This window comes from Cannabis sativa, unplaced genomic scaffold (genome assembly GCF_029168945.1).
Source record: "Cannabis sativa cultivar Pink pepper isolate KNU-18-1 unplaced genomic scaffold, ASM2916894v1 Contig3, whole genome shotgun sequence".
In the NCBI taxonomy this organism is placed as follows: Eukaryota; Viridiplantae; Streptophyta; class Magnoliopsida; order Rosales; family Cannabaceae; genus Cannabis; species Cannabis sativa.
In genome coordinates, this window is record NW_026870039.1 from 4,921,822 (window position 1) to 4,948,637 (window position 26,816).

Below are 26,816 nucleotides of genomic sequence, written 5' to 3' on the forward strand. Positions count from 1 at the left end.
CCACCCAATAGCGCATTACATCCGAGGTAAGCACATTCCCTGTTCCAAGCCTTGGTATGAAGTCGATCATGTGTTATTCATCATCAATTTAAGAAGGGAAAGTCATTGGGTGTTTGGGCGTCTTGACTTGAACGAAGGGATGTTGTTTCTTTACAATTCTTTGAGGACCGCGAAGATGAATGCTGCAGCTAGGAATGCCATGAAGGCTTATTCTGTGTTGCTGCCTTTGTTTTTCGATTTACTTGGTTTCTCGAAGAATAGGGCACAAGCTCCTGCCTCAGGTTCTGACCCTACAGCTCCCTTAAGAATCGTGGAGCTTAGTGGTCTTCCATCTCAGCAGAAAAAGTGAGTGTTTCTTTTAAGTTTCTTTTATGTTGTTTTTTAGTTTCTAAACTGTTTACTTTTTCTTCTGCTTTCATAGTGATTGTGGAGCATATGTTGCTGCCTTTGCTGAATTCTTTATCCACGGAAAGGATGTCCCTGCGGACTTTGACATCGAAGTTTATCGTACCCGACTTGCTTCACTTTTCTTCTCGTACGGCCAAAGGAAAATTGATGAAAGCATTGATAGCGAGGATGAGAAGCAAAGCAAGTCTTCTAAGGCATCTAAATTGAAGAAATAGGATCTTTTAATTTGGTGACTCTTTTCTGTTATTTGTTGAATCTATTACGAGACAATATTTAGTGTTATTGGTTGAATGTAGGTATTATATTTGATTTTATACTATGTACCTGGTTTAAAACTTTTAGGATATTTGACATTTACTCCTTATAATATGTTTATTGTATAGGTTAGTATTTCTCAAAGTTGTTTGTTTTTTTAATTGTTCAAGTTCTTATATACGGTCGCACAACTATGGAGAAACTATTAACCAACTGAATACAAACAATGTTTTTATTTTTTCTAAATTGTGTTATGAATGTATTTTTATTCTTCGTATTCCATTAATCTTTTTCCCTTTATTTTAGTTATGTTTTATCAATTCTTGACTGACTGCCTTTAAAACTGTAAAGAAGAAGTCATTCCGGTACTTAATATTTACAAAGGGTCACAACTGTAACAAAACGATTTTGAAACTATTAAAAAACTGTTTCAAATTTCATAAAAATGAAATCCCATGTATTTAGAACATCACAGATCAACCTGTTTGAATTTGCACACAAAATTAAACAATTCAAATATTTCATATGTATCTATTTTATTGCTTGATTGTTGCATGTCTTTCGATTGTGTCCGTGTTGTCCACATTTGCTGCACCTGTTATGTTTTTTTGTATCCCATTCAATTAAAAACCTTCGTTTCCTTGGTCTTCCAGATCTTATTTTTTGGTTTGGTGGCAGAACAATGATATCTTTTATGTTTTGTGGCACATCCCAAGTTGTGTGATTGTGTACCGGATATGTTGAGTCGCTGTATGTTTCAAGCCATGTTCGCGTGGTGTAATAATTTGAACAGTAGTTGTAAACATTCAAGTTCATCTCTTTTATAACAGCAAGCGCATGAGCACACGGTAACTCATCAAGTTGGAATCTGTTGCAACTGCATGTTTTCTCCTTGAGGTTGATGACCCATGATCTGGTTAGTTCAACGACTTCGAACATGGTCTCGTTTATTGGTTTTACCTGCGGATTAAGTGTAAAACTGTTAATATGTATAACAACGGCAAACAAACTTTTAAGAAACTGTAATGCAACTACAATATTAAACATTTCATTACATTTTCTGTCAATGAGTCCACAAAGTTGTCGACTAATTTCTTCTCTGCTGTAGGTGTTAAAAATGTTGTTGTTTTCTGTGCTTTTTTCCTGTTTGTGTATGTCCATTGTTGTATCAATGCTCTCAATGACTCCATCAGTGTTGTGATTGGTAGCTCTCTAGCTGCCAAGTTTGCTGCATTTAGATATTCAGCAATGTTTGAAGTCATAGTTGAATACCTGTTGTTTTTGCAGTGGTATCTTGACCATTTGTGGTATCCAACTTGTTGTAAATATGGTCTTACACGGATGTCCAAGCTGTCCAACTCGCTCATATGGTATTCAAATTTCCTCTCTGTGTATGCTCTGGCTGCAGCGAAGAATGGTTTATCCAGCTTGCTTGCATTCTTCTTGAAGGTTGCTTTTAGGTTGCTTAACAGGTGGTATACACAATAGCAATGTGTGATTTCTGGAAATACTTGACAAGCTGCCTTACTTATGCTCTCATGTCTATCTGAGATCAAGCACTGTTCCTCTCTAATCCCATATGTTTCTCTCACTTTTGTGAAAAACCATTGCCATGAGTTGTTGTTTTCTGAATCCACAACAGAAAAAGCTAGTGGAAAAATGTGCCCATTTGCATCCTGTGTACAAGCAGAGAGCAATGTACCTCCATATGTTGATTTAAGGAAAGTTCCGTCAACAACTATTATAGGTTTACATTTCTTCCATCCTTTTATTGATGCATCCAGTGCGACAAACAAGTACTTGAAGCTGTTGTCATCCTCTGTTTCCATGTGCACTATTGTTCCGGGATTAGTTTTTTGCAACATGTGCAAAAAACCGGGCAGCAACCTGTATGATTCGTTGGCTTTTCCTCGTAATTCTTCTTGCGCGTGCTCTTTGCTTCTCCATGCTTTCATGTAGTTCATTCTCACCCCATACTTGTGTTTCATTTCTCCTCTGATGTCTTGTGGCGTTTGAGTTGTTTTTATGTTGGTGAACCGTGGCTTGATGTAGTATCCAATCAATTTCGTTGTAGCTTGTCTCTTGTCGGCAAATCTGATGTTTAGATCACAAGTGCGTATCACCTTTCTGTCGTACTTTCGAATGATGAATGACTTTGTTGGCCCGTTTCTGGATGCTGTTAGTGCCCACTTGCATTTGGGATCCAAACAACAAATCTTGTATGTTCTTGCACATGATTTTTTAACTCTGAATTGGAAGTTGTTCCTAATTGCATAGAAACCAAGCACACTCTGCAGTGTTTCTTTGTCTTTGTATATTTGTGCTTCTTCTATGATTTCTGGTTCCTTTTTTCTGTTGTTTTCCAGTTGCTCAACCATCTCCTCTGCCACAAGTTTTGCATAGTCCATGAAGTCAAAACTTTCTCCCCCAAATTCCGGTACTGTAGCTTCAATTATATGTTGTTAATTTGTTGAGTCTTCTGTTGTTGCTGCATTGTATTCGATTGGTTGGAAGGCACTTGTATGTGTAATTAATGAATTGTCATTTCCCAAGAATGATGCATCGATGGTTGTTGTTGGGTTGTTGATGACATTCACACACATTGGGTATGTTGTGAAGTCGGGGTCTTTCAGTTTGAGTTGTATGTAGAAATGCAGGCTTTGATTATCCTTTATCCTCAATGGTTGGTATCCTTCCTTCACTTGATATTTCAGTTGCAAAACAGTGTTTTCTTGGTTGCACTCCAGGACATCTTTGAGTTTCTGTTGCAAATCTTCATAGTTACAATTGGCTGAAATGTAATGTCCACTGGCTTCATAATTTTCATAATTCATTCGATCATCGAATTGTCCATTGTAGAAGACTAGGAATGGAATGTCTTTCCTTTCTTGTGTTTTTGCAATGGTTATTAGTCCGAGGCAACGAATTTTAAAACTGGTTTGATTCTGTTATGAAATAGAGTACAAACTTACTTCTATCTCTGTCCCTTTGTTCAAGCATTGTATTTCCTGTCCTGATTCCTGATTTTGCCATTTTTTTGTTGTTAATAAACTACAAAGAAACGAGAATAAAACTATTAAGAAACTTCATTTAAATTTTGGGAAACTAACCATTTCTCAAACTGTTCTGTCCTCTATCTTTTCCAAAATAAATTCCTGCAAAAAAAACGTAATGAAACTATTATTAAATGATTATGCAACTGTAAACCAACTTAAAAACCACAATTCTATCCCCAAAATTACATAGTTCTTACTCATTGTCATTTTTCATCATGTTTATTCGAATCAGATCGATTTACAACTATTATAAAACTAATTTGCTACCATTAACATAAATCTTACCTTGTATATATGCTAGCTCTTGGTACTTGTCATTTGACACTTCTTCATGATTTCTAAACCATTTTAAAACGATAATGCAACTGTAAGCCAACGCAAAAAAATTAAAATAACTTATTAGTATCACGTGGTTCCTTAATCAGAATCAGTTCTTGTTTATTGTTTTTACCATCTGAATTTCCTGTTGTACACCAGTGAATCAACCAGAATGCAACTGCAAATGACGTGTATCATTGTTGAAAAAAATTTTCAGTTCATACCTTTTTTTTTAGATTTGAGGGGGAGCTCCAGATCTGTTCAATACAGATTTACATTGCTTCAATCTGAATTTTCGACGCTCGTTTGAGTGATATTGCACTATAAAAACCGAAATCAAATGTTGAATTTCAGTTTCTCCACGGTTTTCCTGGTCTTTTTTTAAAAAAAATTTTGTTTAGATCCTTGGATTTGTTCGTTTCCTATTGAAATTCGACGGAATTTGTGGTTGTTTTACTTTGGATCTGGTTTCATTCTGGTTGCGTAGCCGACTGCATCGATGGAGGTTCATTCATCCTCTCCGTTTGTGACGTGCGGCTGAAGGTAAGGTCAAGTGGTATTTTTGTAATATTTTCATTTTGGGTTGTACAAATGTTGATTGGGCCGGCCCACAGTATTGTTGTAATATTTTACCCTTTTTAGAATATTCTTGTTTTTTTCCTTTTAATATTAGGTCTCACATATTTAATTACATAAATAATATAAGAAAATATTTACCACTCATAACAAGCCACATCAGTATGGTATTAAGCACGTAGCAATGCTCATTATTGTAATATCCATTATTATTTAGATAATTTCTTATAGGTCCTCCATGACAAAAGCTTTTCATGTGGGACCTCATCATATCATAACCTTAATAGGCTGAATAATTCGATGTCATAGTTGCATTTTTTATTGATTCCCAATAATTACTAATAATAACTTTAATAATTTATAAACGATTGAAGTTTACACGAACAGATGAGTGTTAAGCAAGCTCATAAAATTAAGACCAAGACCATAGAAGGAGAAGAGTGATATCATGGCATACGCAAAAAATTATGCAAAAATGTGGACCAATATCTACAATACTTTTTCTTTCAACTATTCATAACAATTACTCTATAAAAATACTAAACCTAACTTCTAAATAAGATAATACAAACTTTGAATCATTAATTATTGGCTATGCACTTAAGCAAATTTTTAGAGTAAATTAATTCCTAAGTTTTTTTGAAAGGGTAAATTGAAAATATGCGGGATTGTATAAGATAATTAGAGCTGAATGCTAAAGTGTTTAGTTTCTTCACCTTGAGAGAGTGAGAATGTGGAAGTTACAGCTCTATTTTGATACTTAACATTGACCTTGTACTCACCTAGAAACCCATAGAAACTATATGATCCATGATTATCACTCACACCCTCTAACTCCAATGTTTGCCATTCTTTCAAAAGCTTATCAACTACATCACCAGCTGGGAGATTTTGGAGATTGTTGTCTGTCAGGCACATTTGGTAGCACCCGTTAGGATGAAGAGCAGTCCAAAGCATTATACCATTAACAGAAGGATGTGAAAAGCCTTCTCTTAAAACTTGTTCTAAGTAAATAGCCTGCAAAAGAACATAATTTTTAAGCCATTCACAATAGTAATACTACTTAACAAGTTCAAGGAGACTTTTAATAGTTGATTTGTTGCTCACCTGAGATGTTTTATCGAGGGTTTTACTGATATCTACTTCTGTTAGCCAAATGGGAATTCCTAGTGTGGCCAACTTATCTAGTATACCTCTCATAAGTGGAGGATTGGGTACTGTAAAATGTCCCTCTAGACCAATTCCATCCATGAAAACTCCACCTTTTTTGAGTTCTATCAACCTTGAAATAAATGTATCAACGGTGGAGTTCACATCACTGCAAGTCTCAACTACGTTGAATTCATTCATGAATAAGGTTGCCAATGGGTCGTATTTGTGTGCAGATTCATAGAAACTTAGCGTGGCGTCAGGGCCAAGCCTTTTTTCATAGAAATCAAAGTGAAGCATTTCATTGCTAACATCCCAATGAATGAACTCATCCTTATATTTGCTCAATAGGCTTTGAATTCTAAAGTCCACAGCTGATTTAAGGTCTGAACCCGTGAGATTTCTAACCCAAGGTGGTGTGTACTTGGGGTCTTCCCAAAATATATTATGACCTCTTGCTATAATTTGATTAGCTCGAATGAACTCCAACATTTGATCTGCTATGGTATAGTTAACTTGGCCTTGTTCAGGTTCTGTTGCATACCATTTCAGTTCATTTTCAAAAACTGCAGCATTGAATCGTTTGGCAAACCATTTCTGAAATAAAACATCAACAATCAAGTAAGATTTAAGTGGTGAATTAATTTATCAAATAGTTGGTAAGCTAATCACCTGATATGGGAAATTTCCTAAGATGGTTTTTGCTATGGCAGACCCAAATGGGAAATCCTTGGCCACTTGCTCTATCAAAATTGTGGCTCCTTGTAACCTTTCTCCATTTTCATTAGAGACATGGACTGTCACAGCACGTTTCCTTTTCTACAACATTAATAATATAGAATTTCATCATAAATACTTTACAATTCCATTTAGTTTCTATGAGTTTGACAAGTACATGTAGCTAAGGAAGTGAGTATATATACTGACATAATTGACTATATATTGTTGATTTATTCTCCATTGTTCATTGGAAAATGGTTGCAGTGAAGAGCTTGCAATGCTAATACCAACATCTATATCATCCGAGCTCTACAAAACTAAGAATTAGTTAAGAGATAATTTATCCTTAAAAAAACCAAAATTAAAAAGTTTAGTTACCTGAAAATATAATATTGATAAATTGGAGGGTGTTTCAAGGACAAATCCACCCTTAAGGAAAGACCAACATCCACGCTTAGCCAAAACAGTCCCTACACAATTATAAGTCTCATCTTCTGTTTTTAAACTTGCCCTTATCAGAGCTGATCCCTCACCTTCTATCATAACCCAACCTGTCCATTTACCAAGTTATATTTTTGTCACCCTCTATTTTAAAATGTAAATAAAAGATGTTTTACATTTATTCCCAAAAAAAGGGTCCACCTTACTCGTGTAATAGTTAGTGATTTTTTTAATAATTATTCAAGACATCCTTTAATCTTTTAGAAAATTAGAATAATTTACAAGTCAAGTTCAAAAGTTGTATTGTAAAATTTTACTAAATTTAGTAAAAATTTGTAAGAAAATCTTTAGATAACTATGTTTTATACTGTAATATAAAAAAAAATTAAAATTAAAATTATCTATAGTTAAGAGCACATATTTTCGCACTTGGAAGCTATACTGATTACTGTGAGCTTAGAATAGTAATTTAGGAATTTATATTATAGTCTTAGACTAGTAATTTACTTAATTTTGTAAGTATTCATTTAGTACAACACGTTAGATTATATTGTATATAGTAATTAATATAATTTATGTTATAGTTTTAGCATAATAATTTGTATAATTTTCTAAGTGTTCATTTAGTATACCACATGAAATTATATTATATATATCTTATATTTTATCAAATTATGGTGTATATCATATTTTCATAACCACATATTATATAGAATTAGGTTGATGTTACGTGCAATACACGTATAATTAGTTTTTATTTTAATTAAGTTTAATTAAGTGATTTTAAGTGCAGTACAAGTATGTTTAATATATTTTTTAATAAGGTAATGTATTTTTATTTTTTAATTTTTAAAATAGGGTTTGAGATTTTGATTTTTGAGAATTTTTTTTAGCCGACTACATTAGTGTGCTGTTTAGATGTGATTATATACATATAAAAGAATGATTTTCATTGTTATACATATTTTATACGTATTTTATATTGATCTCTTTATATATAAAGATTATATTAGGAATTATTTTGATAAAATTTGAGTTTAATTAGAAAATTAATTACTTTTAAAATATATTTTATATATTATGTCTAAATATATATTTTTAAAAAATAATGATAGTGATAGATACATTCTTATAAGTTATAGTTAAGAAAGTGTGGTTATTATAAAGTGTACATATTATTAGAAAGATAGATATATATATATCATTAATAATTTTTTTTAACAATATCATTAATCATTTTTAAAATAAAAAATTTGTGGTAAAATTAAAATTTTAATATATATATTTTATATATAGTTGTAATTTTTATAATTAAATATATATAATAAAATTAATTTTTTTATATAAAATATTTACATCATTTTTATTTTTAAATATATATAATAATATTATAAAATTAATAAAGAATATTCTGTTAATTAATTGAGATATTCTGTTAAAGTTAACGTAAAAAATTTAAAAACACCGTTAAATAAAGAATTGTGTTACATAACCATATTTTATATATAATAAATATATATTAAGTAGATATATAAAATTTATGAAGTGTTTATTTAGAAATTAGTGGAAAAAAAAAAGGTACATAAAAGTTATTTCATTTAGGAAATAATGGTCATTTTCATATAGTCTTAAAATAATTTTTAAGGATTATAACTACAATTTTTTTAATTATATTTTATAATGTCACATGAAAACAATATAAAAACAACACAATATATATAACAAATGTTTTGAGAAAACAGTAATATGTAGTTTTGTGAAAAAAAAAGAAAAACTTCTAATTTGTAAAATTATTTAAAAATTGTGCATTCGTATTTTTTATAATTAAGTAGATCATTTTGGTTTCAACTATTGGTAAAGTCTAAAACTATACCAAACTAAAGAATCATATACAATCTTTATGAAATCATTTAATATTATATTCATTTGATCTGATCTGAAATAGTTTAGTTTGAATTAATTGGGATTTTGAATCACACATTATATGAGTTGTACATGAACATTCGAATTGTAATAAAATAATGATATGTATATTTGAAATATGTACCAAAATATTAGTAACAAAATATTATACTAATGTAATATTATTTTTTAAAACCAACAAGTTCTAATTTTAATAAATGTGATTCATTCAAAATTATCATGAAGTTGTATATAATTGTTTATAGAAAGCTCTATTTGCACCTCACAAAATGATAAGTATACTCTAAAATTTAGAAAAAATTAAACTTAAAATAATTTTTGAGAATCACTCTTAATATTTTTAAATTTTTTTCTCATATTATTTTGTGTTAATTTCAATACTTATTTTAATTTTATTTTCATAACTTTTTTTTTTTCTAATAAAATTTAACATAATTTTTTATCTTAATTTTTTTGTTATAGTTTTTGAAATACAATTTATTTTTGTTTGATAAACATATTTTTTAAGAATTTAAATTAATAAAAAAATAAAAAAAAAACTAATATAATTAAATATAGATATATTTTTTATGATAATATATATTTTATGTAAAATAAAAATTATTCAAATTAAAGACATTTATAATTTTTTAGGTACAAATTAAAACTACTCTTATTTAAAAATACTATTGTTATATAATATAGTGCCCCTAATAATAATATTGTCATTTAACATTTAGGCTGATTAATAAATTTTCCCTCGAATTTTGACATGTACTAAATTATGCCCCTGAATTTTTTTGACCGTTAAAAATTCCCCCTAAACTATTAAGATTGTTAAATTTAAGGACTTTTGTCTAATTTTAGTAAAAAAAATTCTAACATGGATGAAAGTTCAGGGGGCATGATTTAGTATATATCAAAATTTGAGGGACATGATTTGGTAGATATCATAGTCTGGGGAGCATGATTTAGTACATAAACAATCACTGAAACAATAAAATTGAATGAAATTAGACTAAAGCCCTTAAATTTAACAATCTCAATAGTTCAGGGGGAATTTTTAACGGCCAAAAAAATTCAGGGGACATAATTTGATATATGTCAAAGTTCGGGAGAAAAAATTACTAATTAGTCTTTTCTTTATGTATAACTTTCCTTGTGCATTGTGCAATAAGTTAGCTCAGCTCCCCTTTCTTTCGAAAAAAGTAAGTGAGCTATTGGCTTAAGAACATTTGCCCTTTTGATTTTTAATTTTTAACTTTCAACTAATATACCCATATTTAGAAAATTTGACAAATAATTCCTCTAGTTTCATATACTTTTTTAGTATAGAATTAACAAATAATCCCTCTAATTTAATAGCCCATAATAAAATAAGTATAAAATTTATAAATAATTAATTAACAAAAGTTTGAGAATAATATTAGTTTAACAAGCATACATGACTAATCCGTTGTTTAACAAGCATACATCACTAATCCGTTGTAGTCTAGTTGGTCAGGATACTCGGCTCTCACCCGAGAGACCCGGGTTCAAGTCCCGGCAACGGAATTCTTTTTTACGATTTATTATTATTATTTTGGGTTTTGAGAACTGAAAGAAATGTGTGGAAATAAATAAGAGATGGAATGGAGGACTCAACTGGAGAAGCAGTAAATGGTGGATTGAGTTAGGTTGCGAAGTATGAACGCAGGTGAATAGAAACCATCATCACTTCCATATTCCCCAACAGCCCTAGGCTTCTCTTTATTAAGAATACCCCCATTGTAGAGTGGCCTCTCTGGCTTCACTTTACACTGCAACAACAACCATATAATATTATTCTGATTAACCAATAACAATAACAATAATAATAATAAATACCTCAGTGTAAGCCGTAAAATCATACAAAGGCCCATCTGCTGCATTACCAAAATAATGAGCCACACAATCATTAAACTAGTTATTAAAAAAAAAATTACTATTATCAAATCAAATAATAGAGTGATGAGAGATCAGTACCCAATGAAGCAACAACTAAAAAGGGACATATATTGAATAAGAAGAGAACAAGGATCAATCTCATCTTCATAGGAGTAAATAGTACCAAAAATACTATTGCTCCTCTGACGATTGATCAGCAAGAGTGAAAGTAAGACGTAAACAGCTGAGGCCTGAGTTAATTGAGGCTCAGAAATGGGAACCCCAATAATTATAATAATAATAATGTGATGGTCACAAGGAGAACAGAGCAATGAGGTCAGTAGCCAAGGTTCTGTACTCAACTATATCCGTGTCTAGTTCACATGCCTTAAATATGTTTTTGTTTTGTGTGTTTGTGATGAGAGAGTGCTTTCACATGTGATGACCAACCATACACAATTTATAGAGGAAAATCCTAGCCGTTGGCCTAGGAGTAATAGTACTAGTAGTACTAGAGTACCCCATGTTTGGTGCTTTTTAAGTTTAAGCCCTTTCTAATCCTTTTGTTTTTTTTTTCTTTTACCAGTCAAGTTAAGATTTTTGTTCCTTGATTTGGCCGTATCGATGTTTGCCTAAACTTTAGTCATTATTAATTGGATGCTTTAATGTGATATTTGCGTGCCATTTATATAAATAAACCAGAATGCGTATTGGGTGTTCAGTGACATTTACGGCGTCGTTTTACAAAGGGTAGTTCATACGGCAAGCCATGTATGTGGCTACTAAGAAAGTTTTTCATGGCTCACTTCAGATCAGACATCATATTTTTGCACGCGCGCATGTATAATATTTGGGACCATATGAATCAACATGCTCACAGTGACTCACAGGTATTATTGTCACCACTACCACCCCAAAAAAAAAAAAAAAACAAAAAGAAAAATAGTGGGAAATGAAGTTTACTATACTATTGACAGACACTAGTTCCAAGATTTCATTTATGCCCATGACAATATGTCTTATGCTTCTATATTATATGCAATGACCAAGCCTGCTCAAAAATTAACAGGGCCAATATATTTATATATTGAGAGGTTGTTTGGCTTTATAATTGAAAAACTGTTTTTTATTTTTTAAAATTGAAAACGGTTTTTAAAAACTAAAAAGGATTGTTTGACAAAATGTTTAAAAAACAGTTTTTGAAAAATTAAGTTTTAAAAAACTAGAAAATAAAAAACATCAAAATGTTGTTTTTGTTATAAATATTAATAATTATGTGGATGTCCAAATCTTTTATTTGTTACCATTAATTATAATCAACATTCCTCTTTTCTTAGTTTCCTTTTTCCTTAGTTCCTTAATATTTCACTCCCCTATTGGAATAAACAACTCAGAAATTCTCATTCACTTTCTCTTTCTCTCTTCATCTTCTTCTTCTTTCTTTTCATCTACTTTATATTATTTTATAACACATTATCAGCACGAGTCTCTGCCCAAGCTTCAAGCATGAGTCTCTCCCCAAGTCCCAATGTAAGTATCTTGTTAAAGTTCTTGAATTGTTTCAAAGTCAAAATATACTAAATATATATTTATATATATATACTCATCTGACTGAAACAATTTCAAGAATCATTTGGTTTCCTTTTTCTTTTTATCTATATATTTATATATTATATATGTATGTATATATTTTTATATATTTATTATTGATTTCATATATATATATATTATATTCTTATCATTCATAATATTTACAATATATGTGTGCCTATGATATGATAGAAAAAATCTATATAAATTATACATATATCCAGAAGATTATGTATCATCGATAAAATATTGCATATATCCTAAAGATTATGCATCCTCAATAAAATATTGCATATATCCTGAAGATTATGCATCCTCAATAAAATATTGCATATATCCTGATGATTATGCGTCCTCAATAAAATCTTGCATATATCCTGAAGATTATGCAAACGTAATATGCATTATATAGTTGATGAATGTATAATGAAAGAGATGAATACATATTTATATATATGTTCTTGTATTCTTTGAGGACAATGAAAAGTAATCTAATATCGATATAGATTTTGACAAACATTTCCTGAAGTAAATGTTTTATATTTGTCAAAAAAAAATGATTGTATTTATGTGAATACAACTAAAGAATCATTAAGAATGATTATTATTGATGCAATTTTATAGTGGGTTTTGAATACCTAAAAAGAATGTTAAGAAAATTGCATTGAAACATCAAAGTATAAGAATAACAGTGAGCATGACTAATGTTATTTAAATACATGAGACATGTATTTATTGTTCATCATTCCCTGCAGAGAATGATACGAATTGAAGTCAACTACTTTTAAAGATTGTTTGTATTAGTCATGTTATTATACACTGTTATTACTTGCAATGTTGAAAATTATTGCATGTGACATATATTAAAGATCAAATTTTGCATACATCTTGGAGATTATGCAAAAATTGTATTCATATATTCTTTGAAATATTGCTAAAGAAATTGCTGAGTAATTTCTTTTTATATATGAACAAGTAATAAATTTTTAAGAAATTTATAATAATGTTCTACTTCTTCAACGTCATTCACCGAAGTGAATGTAATGATTTTAAATAATCAATGGCATTGTTTGCTACTCAAATATTTCCAGAAGAAATTGGAAACAACCAAAAGATGAGATACCACACACAATCAAAGTGCATGAAATCTATATATCATGTGTGGAATTGAATAATAGTAGTCGCGTACCTTTAGTATGGACACACTTATAATCAAGATAAAAGTATATTTGATTACTGAATAGAATGTGAATTGTACAAATTTATTGTACATTTAGGATATTTAAATATCATTCCCTAAAGAGAATGAATTGTCATGAAATTCTATTTCAAAGAATATAGATTTCACATATATTGGTAATGCTAGAAGCAAATTAATATATACATATTTTATTATTTCTTGAAATCAATAGTTTCAAACTATTGTTGGTACTGAATATGTAAATATATAGTTACTATATAATTCAATTTGTATATTTCCAAAAATGGATATATAATTTACTAATATCTGTTAGTGATCCAATATAATCAAAGTGAAAAAGAATCACAAAATGATTATTTGAAAAGCTTCCTGAAGAAGTCTTACATACAATTGCTACTTTGAGTAGTAAAATATCTTTGTATGTACCTAGATGTATAACTTTTATCTAGTTATGAAAGTGATAATAAATAACTTCTTATATGTACTTGTTGTACATTTAAATATATAATATATCAAGTCATGATAATTAGACTGATGAATAGTCTATTAATAAATTAGACGACTTGTTAAAAAGATACCAGGAAAAATGAATGATATATTATGGTTATATCTATTTGACCATTACAGTAACATGATGAAGTTGTCATGTATCTTTTAAATTATACACATCATTGAATTGATGATAGTGATTCGTGACGAAATATAAAGTTTGATAAACATAATAGTGACTCCTAAAGAGTGTATATGTTTTGGAGAATAATATAATTATATTATTCGTGTATAAAAAAATGAAACTTGTAATGATTATGTTGTAATGAATTTACATTACCTTTTGAAAGTTTCATTGAAATACAAATTATAGTGAACTTGAAATTCATGAATTGAATTATTTTGACATGATCAATCATATGCAATAAATTATCAAATGATTTGACTAAATTTTGTTGAAGAACCAGAAGATTCTTCTCATTGTTAATTTATAAAGCTCAAAAGAAGAATGTGCATATATTTGCACATAGAAAATATTTAAATTATATTTCTTTAACAATCTTGAGCCATTGTTATATTTTTATTGCATAGTTTCTTATCGATGTGATAAGATTATATGATCATGCATTTACAAAATGTGTAAATTAATGTATTTCTAATTATACACGTATGACTCATTCTTAGAAATGAATTAAGTTCATAAGGATTGAACTTGAAACTGAAGTTTATTGAACCTGAAGTTCAATGTCATATAGTATATATGAGTTTAAATAAATATTGATTCATTGTGATATATTGAAATCCCTACAGGTATATTAATATTATTAGATATCACAATTTTTAAAAAATTCTCTCGATCAGGGAGAGAGAAGCAGTTGGGATCCATGATAATTTTCAAAAAAATGATCCTTGCACAAAGTATATAAGAACGATATAGTTCAAAATGATATATATACCAACTGCAAATTAATATTATTCAAAGGTGAGTTAGAATGAGTTGAAAACGTCTGAAGCGTAAATGAACAATATATAAATTATTAGTAAATGTTCATTTGATTTGCCCTGAAGTTGTTAAATCTAGAGGTACTCATGGAGATACCTTAATGTTATAAAGTATTAAAATGATAACCGTGATGAAAACGGTACTTGAAGACACTCCCAAGAGAAGTTAGACATAACACATTTGATCATAATTGAATCTCTGAAGTGATTCTATATAGGTACCTATAAATGATAAACATATTTGAAAAATATGTAATTTAAAAAGATCTCTATAAGTTATGTCAATATGGGAGGAAATTATCATATAATGAAATTTTTGTCGACAATAGATATTGAATGTGTGCATATGCAATAAACTAACATGAGATAGCAAGGATCATGGTATTCGTTTTGTCGAGAATCATCGACATACATTTTGTTTTTGGCCAAAATATTATGACGCAGTCCAGGCAAATTTACTCACATAAAGTGAAGTAAAACCTGTAGGGTGTGCAAATAAATATTCCTAATGAAAAATTTGCATATAGGTATTTGTACATAATGAATTGTTGTACAAAGTTTGCATAAACATGAGATTGATTGAAGTGAGGCTTAAATATTGAGAAAATATAATTATGATTAGATTATAGCCTGGAATATATTTTATGAGGATTTATAAGCGTCACATAAATGTTGCAACAAAAGGTTATTTATTTGGAGCTCCTAATATAGTGAGAATTTGAAATAAGCCTTATCTAAAAATTCTAGAAGAATTCAATACATGTCTTAAGTGATATAAATTCTAAGTCGCGCGCACTATATGACAAAGATCTGTGTATGAAATATAGACATGTAAGTAAATTATTGTTTGAAAAATACGTATGGTTGTCTATGCAGTATAAATACGTAAATTATACGTTGTGATAGACTCTTGAAGAGTTTTTGATTAATTGCAAAACAAACTTTTATTTCTTTTGTATATCGAGAAATATTAAATGTATAAAGTTTGTTCATTAGTATTGAAGTCCTGAAGTACTTCGTATGTATCAAGAATTATAGATATATGATCATTTGATATGGAAATTAAGATCATACAACAAGATGGAACAAATATATGGTTTTGGAGTACCGTCATTGTCACAAATGAAAATTTATATTATCATTAATGTGTTATGTTCATATCTACTTGAAATGTTAAATTTTAGTATGAACAAGATTGTATATACACATGAATGATACAGTTAGTTGGATAAAGACTTATGTTCCACGAACCCCTCATCTATAATTTAGAAGTCCATACATATTCTGTAAGAGTTATAGAAAATATATGATCAAAGATCATATATGGTGATATTTTAAAAGATAACAATAATTTTATGAGATCTATTATCACCAAAAGAATTATGGATCATATGTGCATGAGGGAGAGACATATTTATGTTGCACTCTTTTTCCCTTAGTTCAGGTTTTGTCCCACTGGATTTTCCTGGCAAGGTTTTTAACGAGGCAACTTGCAAATAGTTATGAATATGAAATATATATTGTACTCTTTTCCCTAGCTCAGATTTTGTCCCACTGGGTTTTTCTGGCAAGGTTTTTAACGAGGCAACTATAAATCATGTTAACATACTTGCATTTTATGAAGCAAGTAGAGAATGTGTGTGAGTGAGATCATTGACATAGCATATTCGGGAAACATATGGATTGCACTCAATAAAGAAGTATCAACCTAAGCAATTCTCTATGGATAATACTGCTTGCATCGGTCAACTAAAAGGAGGGTACATTGAAGGAGATAGAGTTCGAACATATTTCACCAAATTGTTCTTTATACGCTTCAAGAAAATACATATCGGTGTTCAACATTTTTAATCAAGTGTCAATCTTGCAAACTTATTCACAAAGTTATTACCAACATCAACATTTGAGAAGACGACAAACAAGATCGAAATTTATCGATTAGAAGATCTCCACAAATGCCTAAATGAGGGGGAGTTAGTTTACACTATACTCTTTTTCTTTTGATCAAGTTTTCAACAAGATTTTTAATAAGGCAGTTATTATGGACATCCAAGGGGGAGTGTTATAAATATTAATAATTATGTGGATGTCCAAATATTTTATTTATTACCATTAATTGTAATCAACATTCCTCTTTTCTTAGTTTTCCTTTTCCTTAGTTCCTTAATATTTCACTCTTGTATTTGTATAAATAGGGGTTCACCCCATTGGAATAAACAACTGAGAAATTCTCATTCACTTTCTCTTTCTCTCTTCATCTTCTTCTTCTTTCTTCTCATCTACTTTATATTATTTTATATTATTTTATAACAGTTTTTAATTTTCAAAAATATATATTTTTTTTGTCTAATATATTATATTTTACATTTTGCTCACATACTCGGACTAAACCCGAACCCGGACCCGAATGGGCTCATATCACGATATAGTGTTAAAATATTAATTTTTTTTAGTAAGAAAAAAAATATAAAAACAGTTTTAAAAAATTTGTGCCAAACACCATTAAATTTTAAAATGAGAAAAAATTATTTTCTATTCTCACTTTTGAAAACACAATTTTAAAAATTGAAAACTGAAAACACAGCCAAACAAGCTCTAAAAGTGCGGCAATTCTTAGTTTAACGTGTTTTGGTTTTTTGATTCTATTAAAGTTAACTTAAATTTACTTATCAACAAAATAACAAATAAACATATTTAATAAAATTAAAATAAAGAAAGATTACCTATTACAATTACAAATAACTCATTCTGGTACTCCTATGGCATTTGAGATTTCGAACGAGGTCTCTTACACTATTTTTGACAAAAATAAGAAGGAATGTTTGCAGCATAATTTGTGTTTGAGGAGCAAAAACATGCGAACCAGGTTGTATGTGAACCTAAGCACCGGGGCCTATTTTAGCCCTCAGATATTCTCATTTGCTCCCTAAGAACACTTGTATCTTCATTATTTCTAACAACAAGAAAAGTGCCCAAAACACTTTTTGGAAAGAAAAAAATACTTGGAACTGGCCCAAGCTGACAAAATACCAACATGGGCATTAAGACCTAACACCAAGTCAACCGGGGTGTTGGGTCTCGATTTTGACTTGTTGATGGCTCCGTTTGTTTCCCGAAAGCACTTGTATCTTATTCTAGTACCTCTAACATGTTTGTGGCAGGTCTTATTGAAGTCTAAGTACAAAGTTTGTGCCATTTGTACTAAGATGGACTAGAAAACTAAAACCCTAGTTAGGATGTCAACCTTGGCGTTGGGCACCCAGGTTGACTTCCAGGAGATTGTTTAGACTCTTTACATTTCTTAGGCTTCGAACATGCTGATAGGAATTTTCTATCATTTTAGTACAACAGTAGCAAAAGTAGAGATAATAGAGCTGATATATTGATAGTGGAATGAAAAGAGAACAAGTTGCTGGGTATTCGAGAGACCCAGCTCTCTCCCAAGAGCTAAAAGCTCATTTAACTAAAATCATTCACTCCCTCTTACCCTCACTACTCACTCATATATATAGCATTAATCCCTCCCATTAAAATTACCCAATTACCCTCTTTATTTATTACCCTAAGGCCTAACAATACCGGCCGCTCGAAATTCACCTTGTCCTCAAGGTGAATAACACAAGCCTCCACAACAATTTTGGTTCGTCCTCTGTCGAAGAACCAAGAAAGCAGGTGCACGTTGTTCCCCCTGCGGAAGAGAAGACTCCAATCAACAAGCCGGCCTCGCTCGAAAAACCAGCTGAGCAAAGTTATATTCCCTCCGTTTGTAGGCTGAACTAGTGACCGCATAAATGTGGCAACAAGAACAACAATCTTCAAATTGGCTCCGGAACCCCAATTCAAAACACAAAAGGCATTTGAGTTTGCTAAATTTGACATCACTCCCATGTTCCTAGCAGCTGCCAATCTTTTCTGTACCACAATCAAACAAGTCACTTGGATCTCCACGTCTATCTCTCCATGAAGAAGACAAACAACCAAGCTTGCTGCCAAATCAGCTTCTTTCGGGCTCGTCCACGGAATAAATCCCCAAGGAATGATTATTTTGCCCCCTGTCAAAAACCCAAAAACCAGCATACTCTGTCCGGGTTAGGTGAAACATGACAAATGCCGACCCCAAATGGACGTTAGTGCTCTCCATGGCCAGCTTTTGTTCCAGTAGTTGCTGTTCTTTGTGTCTCCCTCTAGAAAAAATCATCCTAAGAGATTTTCTCACAATTTGATACCATTTTTTTAATTCCCAACCAGCAATTAACAAAGAGTGACAAGAGAAAAAAGTCCTTATGACCACCCCAGGACTTTGATAAAAAATTGGAGAAATATTAGAGGAAACTTCTTTCTCTGGCAATAGGCTCACAATAACAAGTTCTCTTTGTCTTTCTCTGCTCATATTTGGACAATCCCATAAAACAAAACCAGTAGAGATGAAATAGGGATAAGACAAAAAATTTCCAAGATTGGAATTAGATAGACAATCCCATGAATCACCAAAGTTTCCAAACCAAATAAAAAACATGAAAATATGAGGAGATTTGTCCTTGAGCCATTGGAAATACCTTTGTACCCATGTGGTGTTGTGCACAGTTGGCCATGGTGAATACCGATGAATAGTAACATTTCTCCCTCTATCAAAAATCCAACCATGTAAGTGTGCCATCTATTGCAATACGATATCCAAACCAACCATGTCGACACAACAGTTTTCTTGGATTGCAACCATAATCATAACCACTGAAAAGAAAATCACATTCAACATGTGCAATATCTCTTGCTGCCATGGTAGATTTTGGAGCTGTTGGGTGGGATCGAAGAGAAAAAATAAATCGTAAATGAATATATCAAGTTGCCAAATAGAATTTTCTCTTGCAATACTAAAATCAAGTGACTTATGCCTTTTTAAGGCTTGCCCTAAATATTAGGCCTGATTTTTACTAAAGCCCATGAGATTGGGTTTAGTGTAAAGAAAGAGATAAGAATTGAGCCCAAAGCCTTCTATGCAAAACACGACCTCTCCACAGGGATGATCACCCTTAATACCTCCGATCAGATCTGGTGGTTTCTTGGGCATTGTCGTCGTCGGTCGACGACGCTGCTTCTCCGGCGGTACGTGGTGAAGGTCTCTCACGTGGACCAAGCGTTCGTGCCCGAAGCTGTCCCTGCCAGCTAAGAACTGCTACCCAGCTTAGAGAAGACAAGTTGAGAGCATCTCTATCAGAGGTGGTGTTCAAAGGAGAGAAGTGTGTCTTCTCCAATGACATCTCCTCACGCTGATGGCCATTCGTCGACGACATCATTTCCCTTGTCCTGGTCTTTTGTAGATCCACCCCAGGTGCGATTTCCTTGGTACATGGCAAGATCGACTCCTCCCTGTCCAGCGTTGGCACCGTCTCAAGCATTGGTAGACCGATCTTTATCTCCGGTGTTGCATGTGTCGTCGCTTGAATATTGGATCGATGGGTTAATATATTCTCCACTTCTTTTTCAGAGAGTAACTCTAATTGGAACCCATGCTTTGATCCTGTAATTTCCACCATTTTTGTTGGAGACTCAAGAAGATCAACAGGTTGTTCCCTATCATTTTGCATTTGCAACTCTTCCTCCTGTGTGCTAGTTTGATGACAGAACCTCAACTGTCCTTCAACGAAGAATGCTTTGGCAATGACTTTGGGGAGTGTTCTCAGCTTATATTCACGAACTTTATTCTTCACCTCGGCAGGAAGATTCCCAATAAACATGTCACAAAGAAAGGTTTCGAGAATATCCGACAATCTTGCTGCAATTGGAATGAACCGAACCCAAAATCCTAGCATTGAATTCTCATATCGGAGAGCCATCAATTCGTCAAACGAATTGTTATCACTTTTCAAGCAGCAATTGAATAACATGATGTGGAATTCCAACCAATTTTCGATTGGATCTTGCTCCTCCACTGCTTGAAACCATCTCCAAGCAACATCCTCTAAACATGCTTGAGCCACGACAACCTTCTTACTTTATGGGGTTTGATAAGCTTGGAAATATTCTTCTATGCGAAGAACCCAGCCATACGGGTCATCTCCATTAAAGAGCGGTAGTCTTGGCGCCATGACGGAGGTCACAAGATCATGCTCTGATACCATTTGATAGGAATTTTCTATCACTTTAGTACAGCAGTAGCAAAAGTAGAGATAATAGAGCTGATATATTGATAGTGGAATGAAAAGAGAACAAGTTGTTGGGTATTCGAGAGACCCAGCTCTCTCCCAAGAGCTAAAAGCTCATTTAACTAAAATCATTCACTCCCTCTTACCCTCACTACTCACTCATATATATAGCATTAATCCCTTCCATTACAATTACTCAATTACCCTCTTTATTTATTACCCTAAGGCCTAACACATGCATTCTTCTTGACTTCTTGGTTCAAAATACTGAAGGATGGTGAGTTGGAAACAACTTGACGGGATACAAAAACTCATTCCGTAGTTCCCTAAGTCAACCTGGTCGCAGGGCTAGGGACCCCTTCTAGGTTGACTGCTATGACTCGGGACTACTCAACTCCGTAAATATTTTCATCTTGCTACATGTCAAACATTGATGTCCACATCAAAAGAGTCAATTTCTAAGTAAACAGCTTTAAAATCAAATATCCACTACAACATTACGTTCTTAAGTAACATAAATTAATTAAACCAATTCTAAAAAATGATTTCGAGTTAATTAACAATAATAAAATTTCTTTAAAAAAAAATTAACCAATTAATATCTCATTCGTACTATAAGTAACTAAATAGTAATTTTATTTCGACAATAGTAATAAAATATATTACATCTTAAAATAATTATTTTAAAAAATAAGTTAGGATGGTACTATTTTTGAATCCAATAAAATAGCAATGTGGTTAAAAGTAAATTTTGAAAATCGAGAGAAGAGATAAGCATAAAGTAACCTTTAAAAAAAAGCTTTCATTACAATATTTTTGTAAATATTTAAATAAAAGTTAATATTATATTTTTTTTTTAATAAACATCTTAGAATGTAAAATTTCCATTAAAGAATTTAAAACCTTCAAATCACCATCGAGGTCTACCAATGCATGTTGAGACCTATCGAAGTGTGTGTATGTAAGCAAAAAAAGAAAAAGTTCATCTAGGCTGGTGAGGTGTATCGAGAGGTTTATTAAGGTGTGGTCAGTTTCATCAAGTGAACAAAAAAATTTTGAAGAAAAGAAAAAAGACTGAGAATATCTCAAATCCGAATAAATGAAAAAGAAAAGTAAAAACATCAAAACACACAAATGTGACTTAGATAAGTTCAAAATATAATACCCATTATAATAATCAATAAACACCTTAACTACTTATCCATGAAGTTTTTCCTCCAAGAACTCTAGAAGGGAATGGTTTGTTGAGTGAGAACTTCAAATTTAGACTCACTTAAATAATAGTGAGCGATAGACATTTTTAACAAAAATAAGGTGTTGATGGTAATCTTGGTGGCTTGAGAGCTAGAGTCATGAAAGAGTGAGAGAGTAAATAGAAAATTGAAGGAAATAGTTCTTTTCTTTGGTCTTAAAATGAAAGATTAAGTTATATTTCATAGGATTTTATTATGTAAAATATTTTTGCTATAGGACCGCACACTAATAATTTTGAAACTCAAACTTAGAGCATTACTATTACACATTAGTGGTGGCCAGCCAACACTTTTTATGGATAATGCTCTACGATTGGTTAGCGATATTACCATAAACCTATTTTCTTAAGTTATATGGAATCTGATACTTAATTACACCATCAAGGAAAGTGCTAGGCACCAGTGGTACCCTCTAGCAATTCTCCAAATTTATCTTGTTTACCTTTTTATCTAAGATTAAAATAATATATAACATAATATGTCACACAATAACCAACAATCCGTTGTAGTCTAGTTGGTCAGGATACTCGGCTCTCACCCGAGAGACCCGGGTTCAAGTCCCGGCAACGGAATTTTTGACCTTTTAATTCTTCTTATTTATTTCGATATATCTTGCTTTACCATACACATTTTGGGTAATGTTTCAAATTCTAATGATTAATTATTAAATACACTATACAGGAAGGGAATAGAACTTGTTTTTATTTTCATTCACCAATTATATAATTTTTATTTGAGGTATGATTTTCCACTTTCTTTCTGTTGCTGCTACAAGATAAAAGAATGTTCAAAACGCATTAAAATTAAGTGCGTATAAATTGGGAGTATGGCATTGGATTGGCTCACAAACTATGCCCAAACATAAATAATGGGCTATCAATGATCCATAAGAAAAGTAATAGGCACAAAATTGAATATGAAAATAACTTATTTAAAAAGCACACATAACATATGATATGAATTGAATACTCTTCTTTCTTTTAGGCCGATCAAATCGAAGAGTGTTTTCTTCTTCCTTCATTAAAGAAAACAACCAACAAACTAGCTGCTGATTCTTAACATGGGGATATCACATGGCCAAAAAGCCCATCAATCCTCTGACTTCAAAATCCACATACAGAGAATTTTCACCATCTTATTTAAGAACAGCCCCTTTCTTTGATCTCTTGCTAGCTTGGATTTTTTGGTAAAGGTTTTTGGTTCTAATAGACAATAAAATGTCCAATCCAAAACCAACAATGCAGGCGACTGCCATGACCACAAACACCATCCTGTAACAATGTCCACCCACACAAGTGTTTCCGCCGCCGGCCATCGGCGTAGCCTCCATGTCATAGAGAATTCCGGCTAGGAGACCGGAGAAGAGGAATGATCCAAGTGGAAGGTTGAGAATCAGAATGTTGTATATGAGACCATAATATTTGAGGCCAAAGAGTTCAGATGCAGTTGGGACAGTAATAGCTAATCGTATGCCATAGCAAATTCCCACAACAATTGAGCCAATGTAAAGTGAACCAGGCATAGCAATTGCCATAAGTACATACCCACCAGCCATTAGAATCTGAGAAGCTGCATTCCAAAGTGGCCTTGGTGTGCCAGCTTTCCTGTAATAGAAAATACAATATTAAAAACTTGTTATACACTCACATATGTGTAACAAAATATTGTTGCAATTCTAAAGAGAAATAGTAGTTGAAAAGTCCAAATTGGCATAAACTGCGTTTCAACTAAAGCATTATTGTACCATAAATGTACTGGTCCAGAGAGTTAGGTAGAAGTTAAAGCAGTACTTAAATACAGTATCTTCATAAAGACTTGGCTGAAAATTAGGGACTCAATTACCTAAGGGAAAATTCTAATCCAACTGATAGAGTTACTACCATTGAACTTGGTGGGTACAAAAGGAAAGAGATCAAGGTAAAAAAAAAGGGACAGAAACAATATATAACTATTTTGAAGTATGTTATACATGTATACATATGTGTAGTGTTTTTATATTTCGCATATGTAATAGGACAAATCAAAAGGCGTGTCCTGTGTGGCCAAATGAATTTGCAACGAAATTTCAACTGGACCACAGTACACTTCTATGCTATTTCCTTTAAGATCTAGTGACCCTAAGATTTTTCTAGTTCATCCACTACACATAAAATTCAATTAAATATAAATATATGCATACATATTTCGTTATTTTTATGCATTGTCAATTTACTACTCCAAACACTCGTTCATACAAATATCATTTTAAACAACTGAAAAGATTTCCATGTCACGATCATAACACTCTTTTTCACATAGAAAATAATACAATTTTTTGTTTGAAAAATCCTACACCTTTAAGGTCAATATATATATTATTCGCAGCATATCTTGAAAATGAGAATATATATATAAATATAAAAAGATCTACGTCAAAAAAAAATATATTTAAAAAAAGATCAATTTTTAATAAGGAATAATTAAAAATGAAAAAGCATAAAATAGACCGTACATACCTAATGAAATATTCGGAGACCATGCCGGAGATAATTCTACCGAAAAATCCCCATATGCTAGTGAGAGAGACAAAGATCGAAACGTCGGCGTATCCAAGAGCCAATCCAATCTGACCCATATTGTTCATCACTGCCAAACCAGTCCCAACTCCACACAAAAACGACACAAACATTATCCAAAAATCCAAGCACTGCAACGCCTCCCAAATCGTGTGCTCTTCACCGATCACCGGCTTCCGCTTCTCAACTACCACCGTATCCTGAGAACGTTCCTCCGCCGTAATCTCCGGCTTCAGCAACGGCTCCGTCACACGGGTTTCGGGATCCGAACCCTGCTCCGACGAAGAGGAGGAGGACCAGGCGGAGATGAACGAGTAGACAGGGATGGCAAGGGGCGAAGCGAGTAGGACCAACAGAATGGAAGCGAAAATCTGAGAGAAGAGCTTGCCGGGATTAGGGATAAATTGGTAAGAGAGGAGGTAGATAGCGACGACGAAAGCGACGCCGTTAAAGAGCCAGAAGTAGCTAGACTCTTCTTCATCATCGGAGGCGGAATCTGAGGGTGGAATCTCACGGAGAAAGATCATGGCGGCGATGCAAACGGCGAGTGGTGTAACCGATAGCATGAGGAGGAAACGGGCCGGGTCGTCGTTGAATAGGGCAGAACAGAGGACGGTGAAGATTGCTGTGCTGAGACCAACGTAACCTTTTAGAATCCCTGCTACTGGGCCTCTGTTTTTCCGAAAGTTACGTATACAAGTTACCAAAATGGCAGTGTTCATCCATGTGGAACTGTTCCCTCCCATGCACAAAACTATGCACATCTGTACACCATTTCCAGAACATAACACATAATTAATTAATTATTATTACATTTACCGATGAAACAAACAAACAGTCATTATTAATTATTACCTGCCAGTAAGAGATTGGCTTAATCCGTTCGCTAACTACAAGCCACTGAGTTCCATAACCGACGAGACCTTCAAGTGAACCAATAAGGAGAATGGCCCATGTCGGTAATTTGTCGGAAGCGAAACCTGCTAAAAGACCAAAAGCTTTGCCGATGTCTTTAGCGACGGAGAGATTGTTAAGCTCGAGTTGGGTTAAGTTCATTAGAGTCTTGAGTGCGTCGGAGTAGTTGGAGAATGTGTAGTTGTTGCCGGAAATGGATTGGACCCAGACGGCAGTGACGAAGCCCAGCCATTTAGTGGCCCTCGTAACGGAGGCTGAGGAAGTTTGGGAACCCAAACCCATTATAGACGACGAATGAAGCAGAGTTCCTTAGGCACTATTTACTGTTTTCTTGTTTACCAGTAACCACCAAGAACAGAGCGAAACTTCTTCTTGGTTTTTTGGACCAGAGGCAACCTCCTCACTTTCTATTTAAAAGGATTACTTTTGCTTTTTGCTTTTCTTTTTTTCAAATAAATAAATGAGAAGAATTTAATATTTGATTCTACTGTATGACCTACTTGTGATCCAAGCGCGTGCAATAGATGTCGATGTGTAGATTTTAATTTCGGAAAATTTTGATGGAAAAAATCTATAATACATGCTCTAAAGTCTAAATTAAAAAGGTCCCCTTGCTTCTTTTTTTTTTTTTTTTTTTTTTGAGGGTAAAACGGTCTATATCTTTTTTTATCTTGGCCTTTAAGATTTCTTAGTTTAATCTTTTTGTAGTATAGTTTAATTTTTTAATAAATAAAAAATTAATTGACGTGTCAAATATAGATTGGTTTAACATAATATGAGACACTATTTTTTAACAGAAAATTTTAAAAGGCTATTTACAAAAATATAAGAAAATGAAGATATGTTTTTAATATTACCCTAAATATGATATTTTTTTAAAAAAAAAAAAAACTTACAAATATAGGAAAAAGTCACGAGGAATGCCATAAAAAACTTTA

At 32.2% G+C, this 26,816-nt stretch overlaps 3 protein-coding genes and 2 non-coding genes across 6 annotated transcripts; 2 read left to right on the top strand and 3 right to left on the bottom strand.

Moving 5' to 3' along the window:
• Positions 1-1,056: 1,056 nt before the first annotated feature.
• Positions 1,057-3,071, bottom strand: LOC133033129 (uncharacterized). Its single transcript, XM_061107738.1, has 2 exons — positions 1,719-3,071; positions 1,057-1,623 (listed from the first exon to the last, which is right to left on the bottom strand). The coding sequence occupies exons 1-2, from the start codon at positions 3,069-3,071 to the stop codon at positions 1,195-1,197; spliced, it is 1,782 nt and encodes a 593-aa protein (XP_060963721.1). The 3' UTR covers positions 1,057-1,194.
• Positions 3,072-5,040: 1,969 nt separating this feature from the next.
• LOC115704594 (endo-1,4-beta-xylanase 5) lies at positions 5,041-11,367 on the bottom strand. 2 transcript variants are annotated; one of them, XM_061107777.1, is made up of 8 exons: positions 10,830-11,367; positions 10,692-10,726; positions 10,471-10,624; positions 6,861-7,033; positions 6,690-6,791; positions 6,435-6,581; positions 5,721-6,359; positions 5,041-5,630 (listed from the first exon to the last, which is right to left on the bottom strand). In XM_061107777.1, the coding sequence occupies exons 1-8, from the start codon at positions 10,897-10,899 to the stop codon at positions 5,295-5,297; spliced, it is 1,656 nt and encodes a 551-aa protein (XP_060963760.1). In that variant the 5' UTR covers positions 10,900-11,367; the 3' UTR covers positions 5,041-5,294. The 2 variants fall into 2 exon arrangements, with proteins under 2 accessions (XP_060963760.1, XP_030487657.2); XM_030631797.2 differs by having other exon boundaries at positions 10,692-10,729.
• Positions 10,307-10,379, top strand: TRNAE-CUC (transfer RNA glutamic acid (anticodon CUC)). The gene has a single exon. It is a non-coding gene; the product is annotated as a tRNA-Glu (tRNA).
• Positions 11,368-22,907: 11,540 nt separating the features above from the next.
• TRNAE-CUC (transfer RNA glutamic acid (anticodon CUC)) lies at positions 22,908-22,980 on the top strand. Its single transcript has one exon. It is a non-coding gene; the product is annotated as a tRNA-Glu (tRNA).
• A 212-nt stretch (positions 22,981-23,192) lies between these two features.
• LOC115704600 (protein NUCLEAR FUSION DEFECTIVE 4) lies at positions 23,193-26,446 on the bottom strand. Its single transcript, XM_030631804.2, has 3 exons — positions 25,819-26,446; positions 24,904-25,727; positions 23,193-24,012 (listed from the first exon to the last, which is right to left on the bottom strand). Exons 1-3 carry the CDS (start codon positions 26,158-26,160, stop codon positions 23,544-23,546), a joined length of 1,635 nt encoding a protein of 544 aa, XP_030487664.1. The 5' UTR covers positions 26,161-26,446; the 3' UTR covers positions 23,193-23,543.
• Between the last annotated feature and the right edge of the window lie 370 nt (positions 26,447-26,816).

Excerpts from the sequence above, each read along its gene's own strand:
- LOC133033129 (XM_061107738.1), bottom strand. The coding sequence starts at position 3,071 with ATGGACTATGCAAAACTTGTGGCAGAGGAGATGGTTGAGCAACTGGAA. Across the intron at positions 1,624-1,718 it reads TGGACTCATTGACAGAAAAT|GTAAAACCAATAAACGAGAC; the intron begins GTAATGAAATGT and ends CTTAATCCGCAG.
- LOC115704594 (XM_030631797.2), bottom strand. The coding sequence starts at position 10,899 with ATGAAGATGAGATTGATCCTTGTTCTCTTCTTATTCAATATATGTCCC. Across the intron at positions 10,730-10,829 it reads TTTAGTTGTTGCTTCATTGG|CAGATGGGCCTTTGTATGAT; the intron begins GTACTGATCTCT and ends TTGGTAATGCAG. Across the intron at positions 5,631-5,720 it reads CCCTCGATAAAACATCTCAG|GCTATTTACTTAGAACAAGT; the intron begins GTGAGCAACAAA and ends GTTCTTTTGCAG.
- LOC115704600 (XM_030631804.2), bottom strand. The coding sequence starts at position 26,160 with ATGGGTTTGGGTTCCCAAACTTCCTCAGCCTCCGTTACGAGGGCCACT. Across the intron at positions 25,728-25,818 it reads AGCCAATCTCTTACTGGCAG|ATGTGCATAGTTTTGTGCAT; the intron begins GTAATAATTAAT and ends AATGGTGTACAG. Across the intron at positions 24,013-24,903 it reads GTCTCCGAATATTTCATTAG|GAAAGCTGGCACACCAAGGC; the intron begins GTATGTACGGTC and ends TTTCTATTACAG.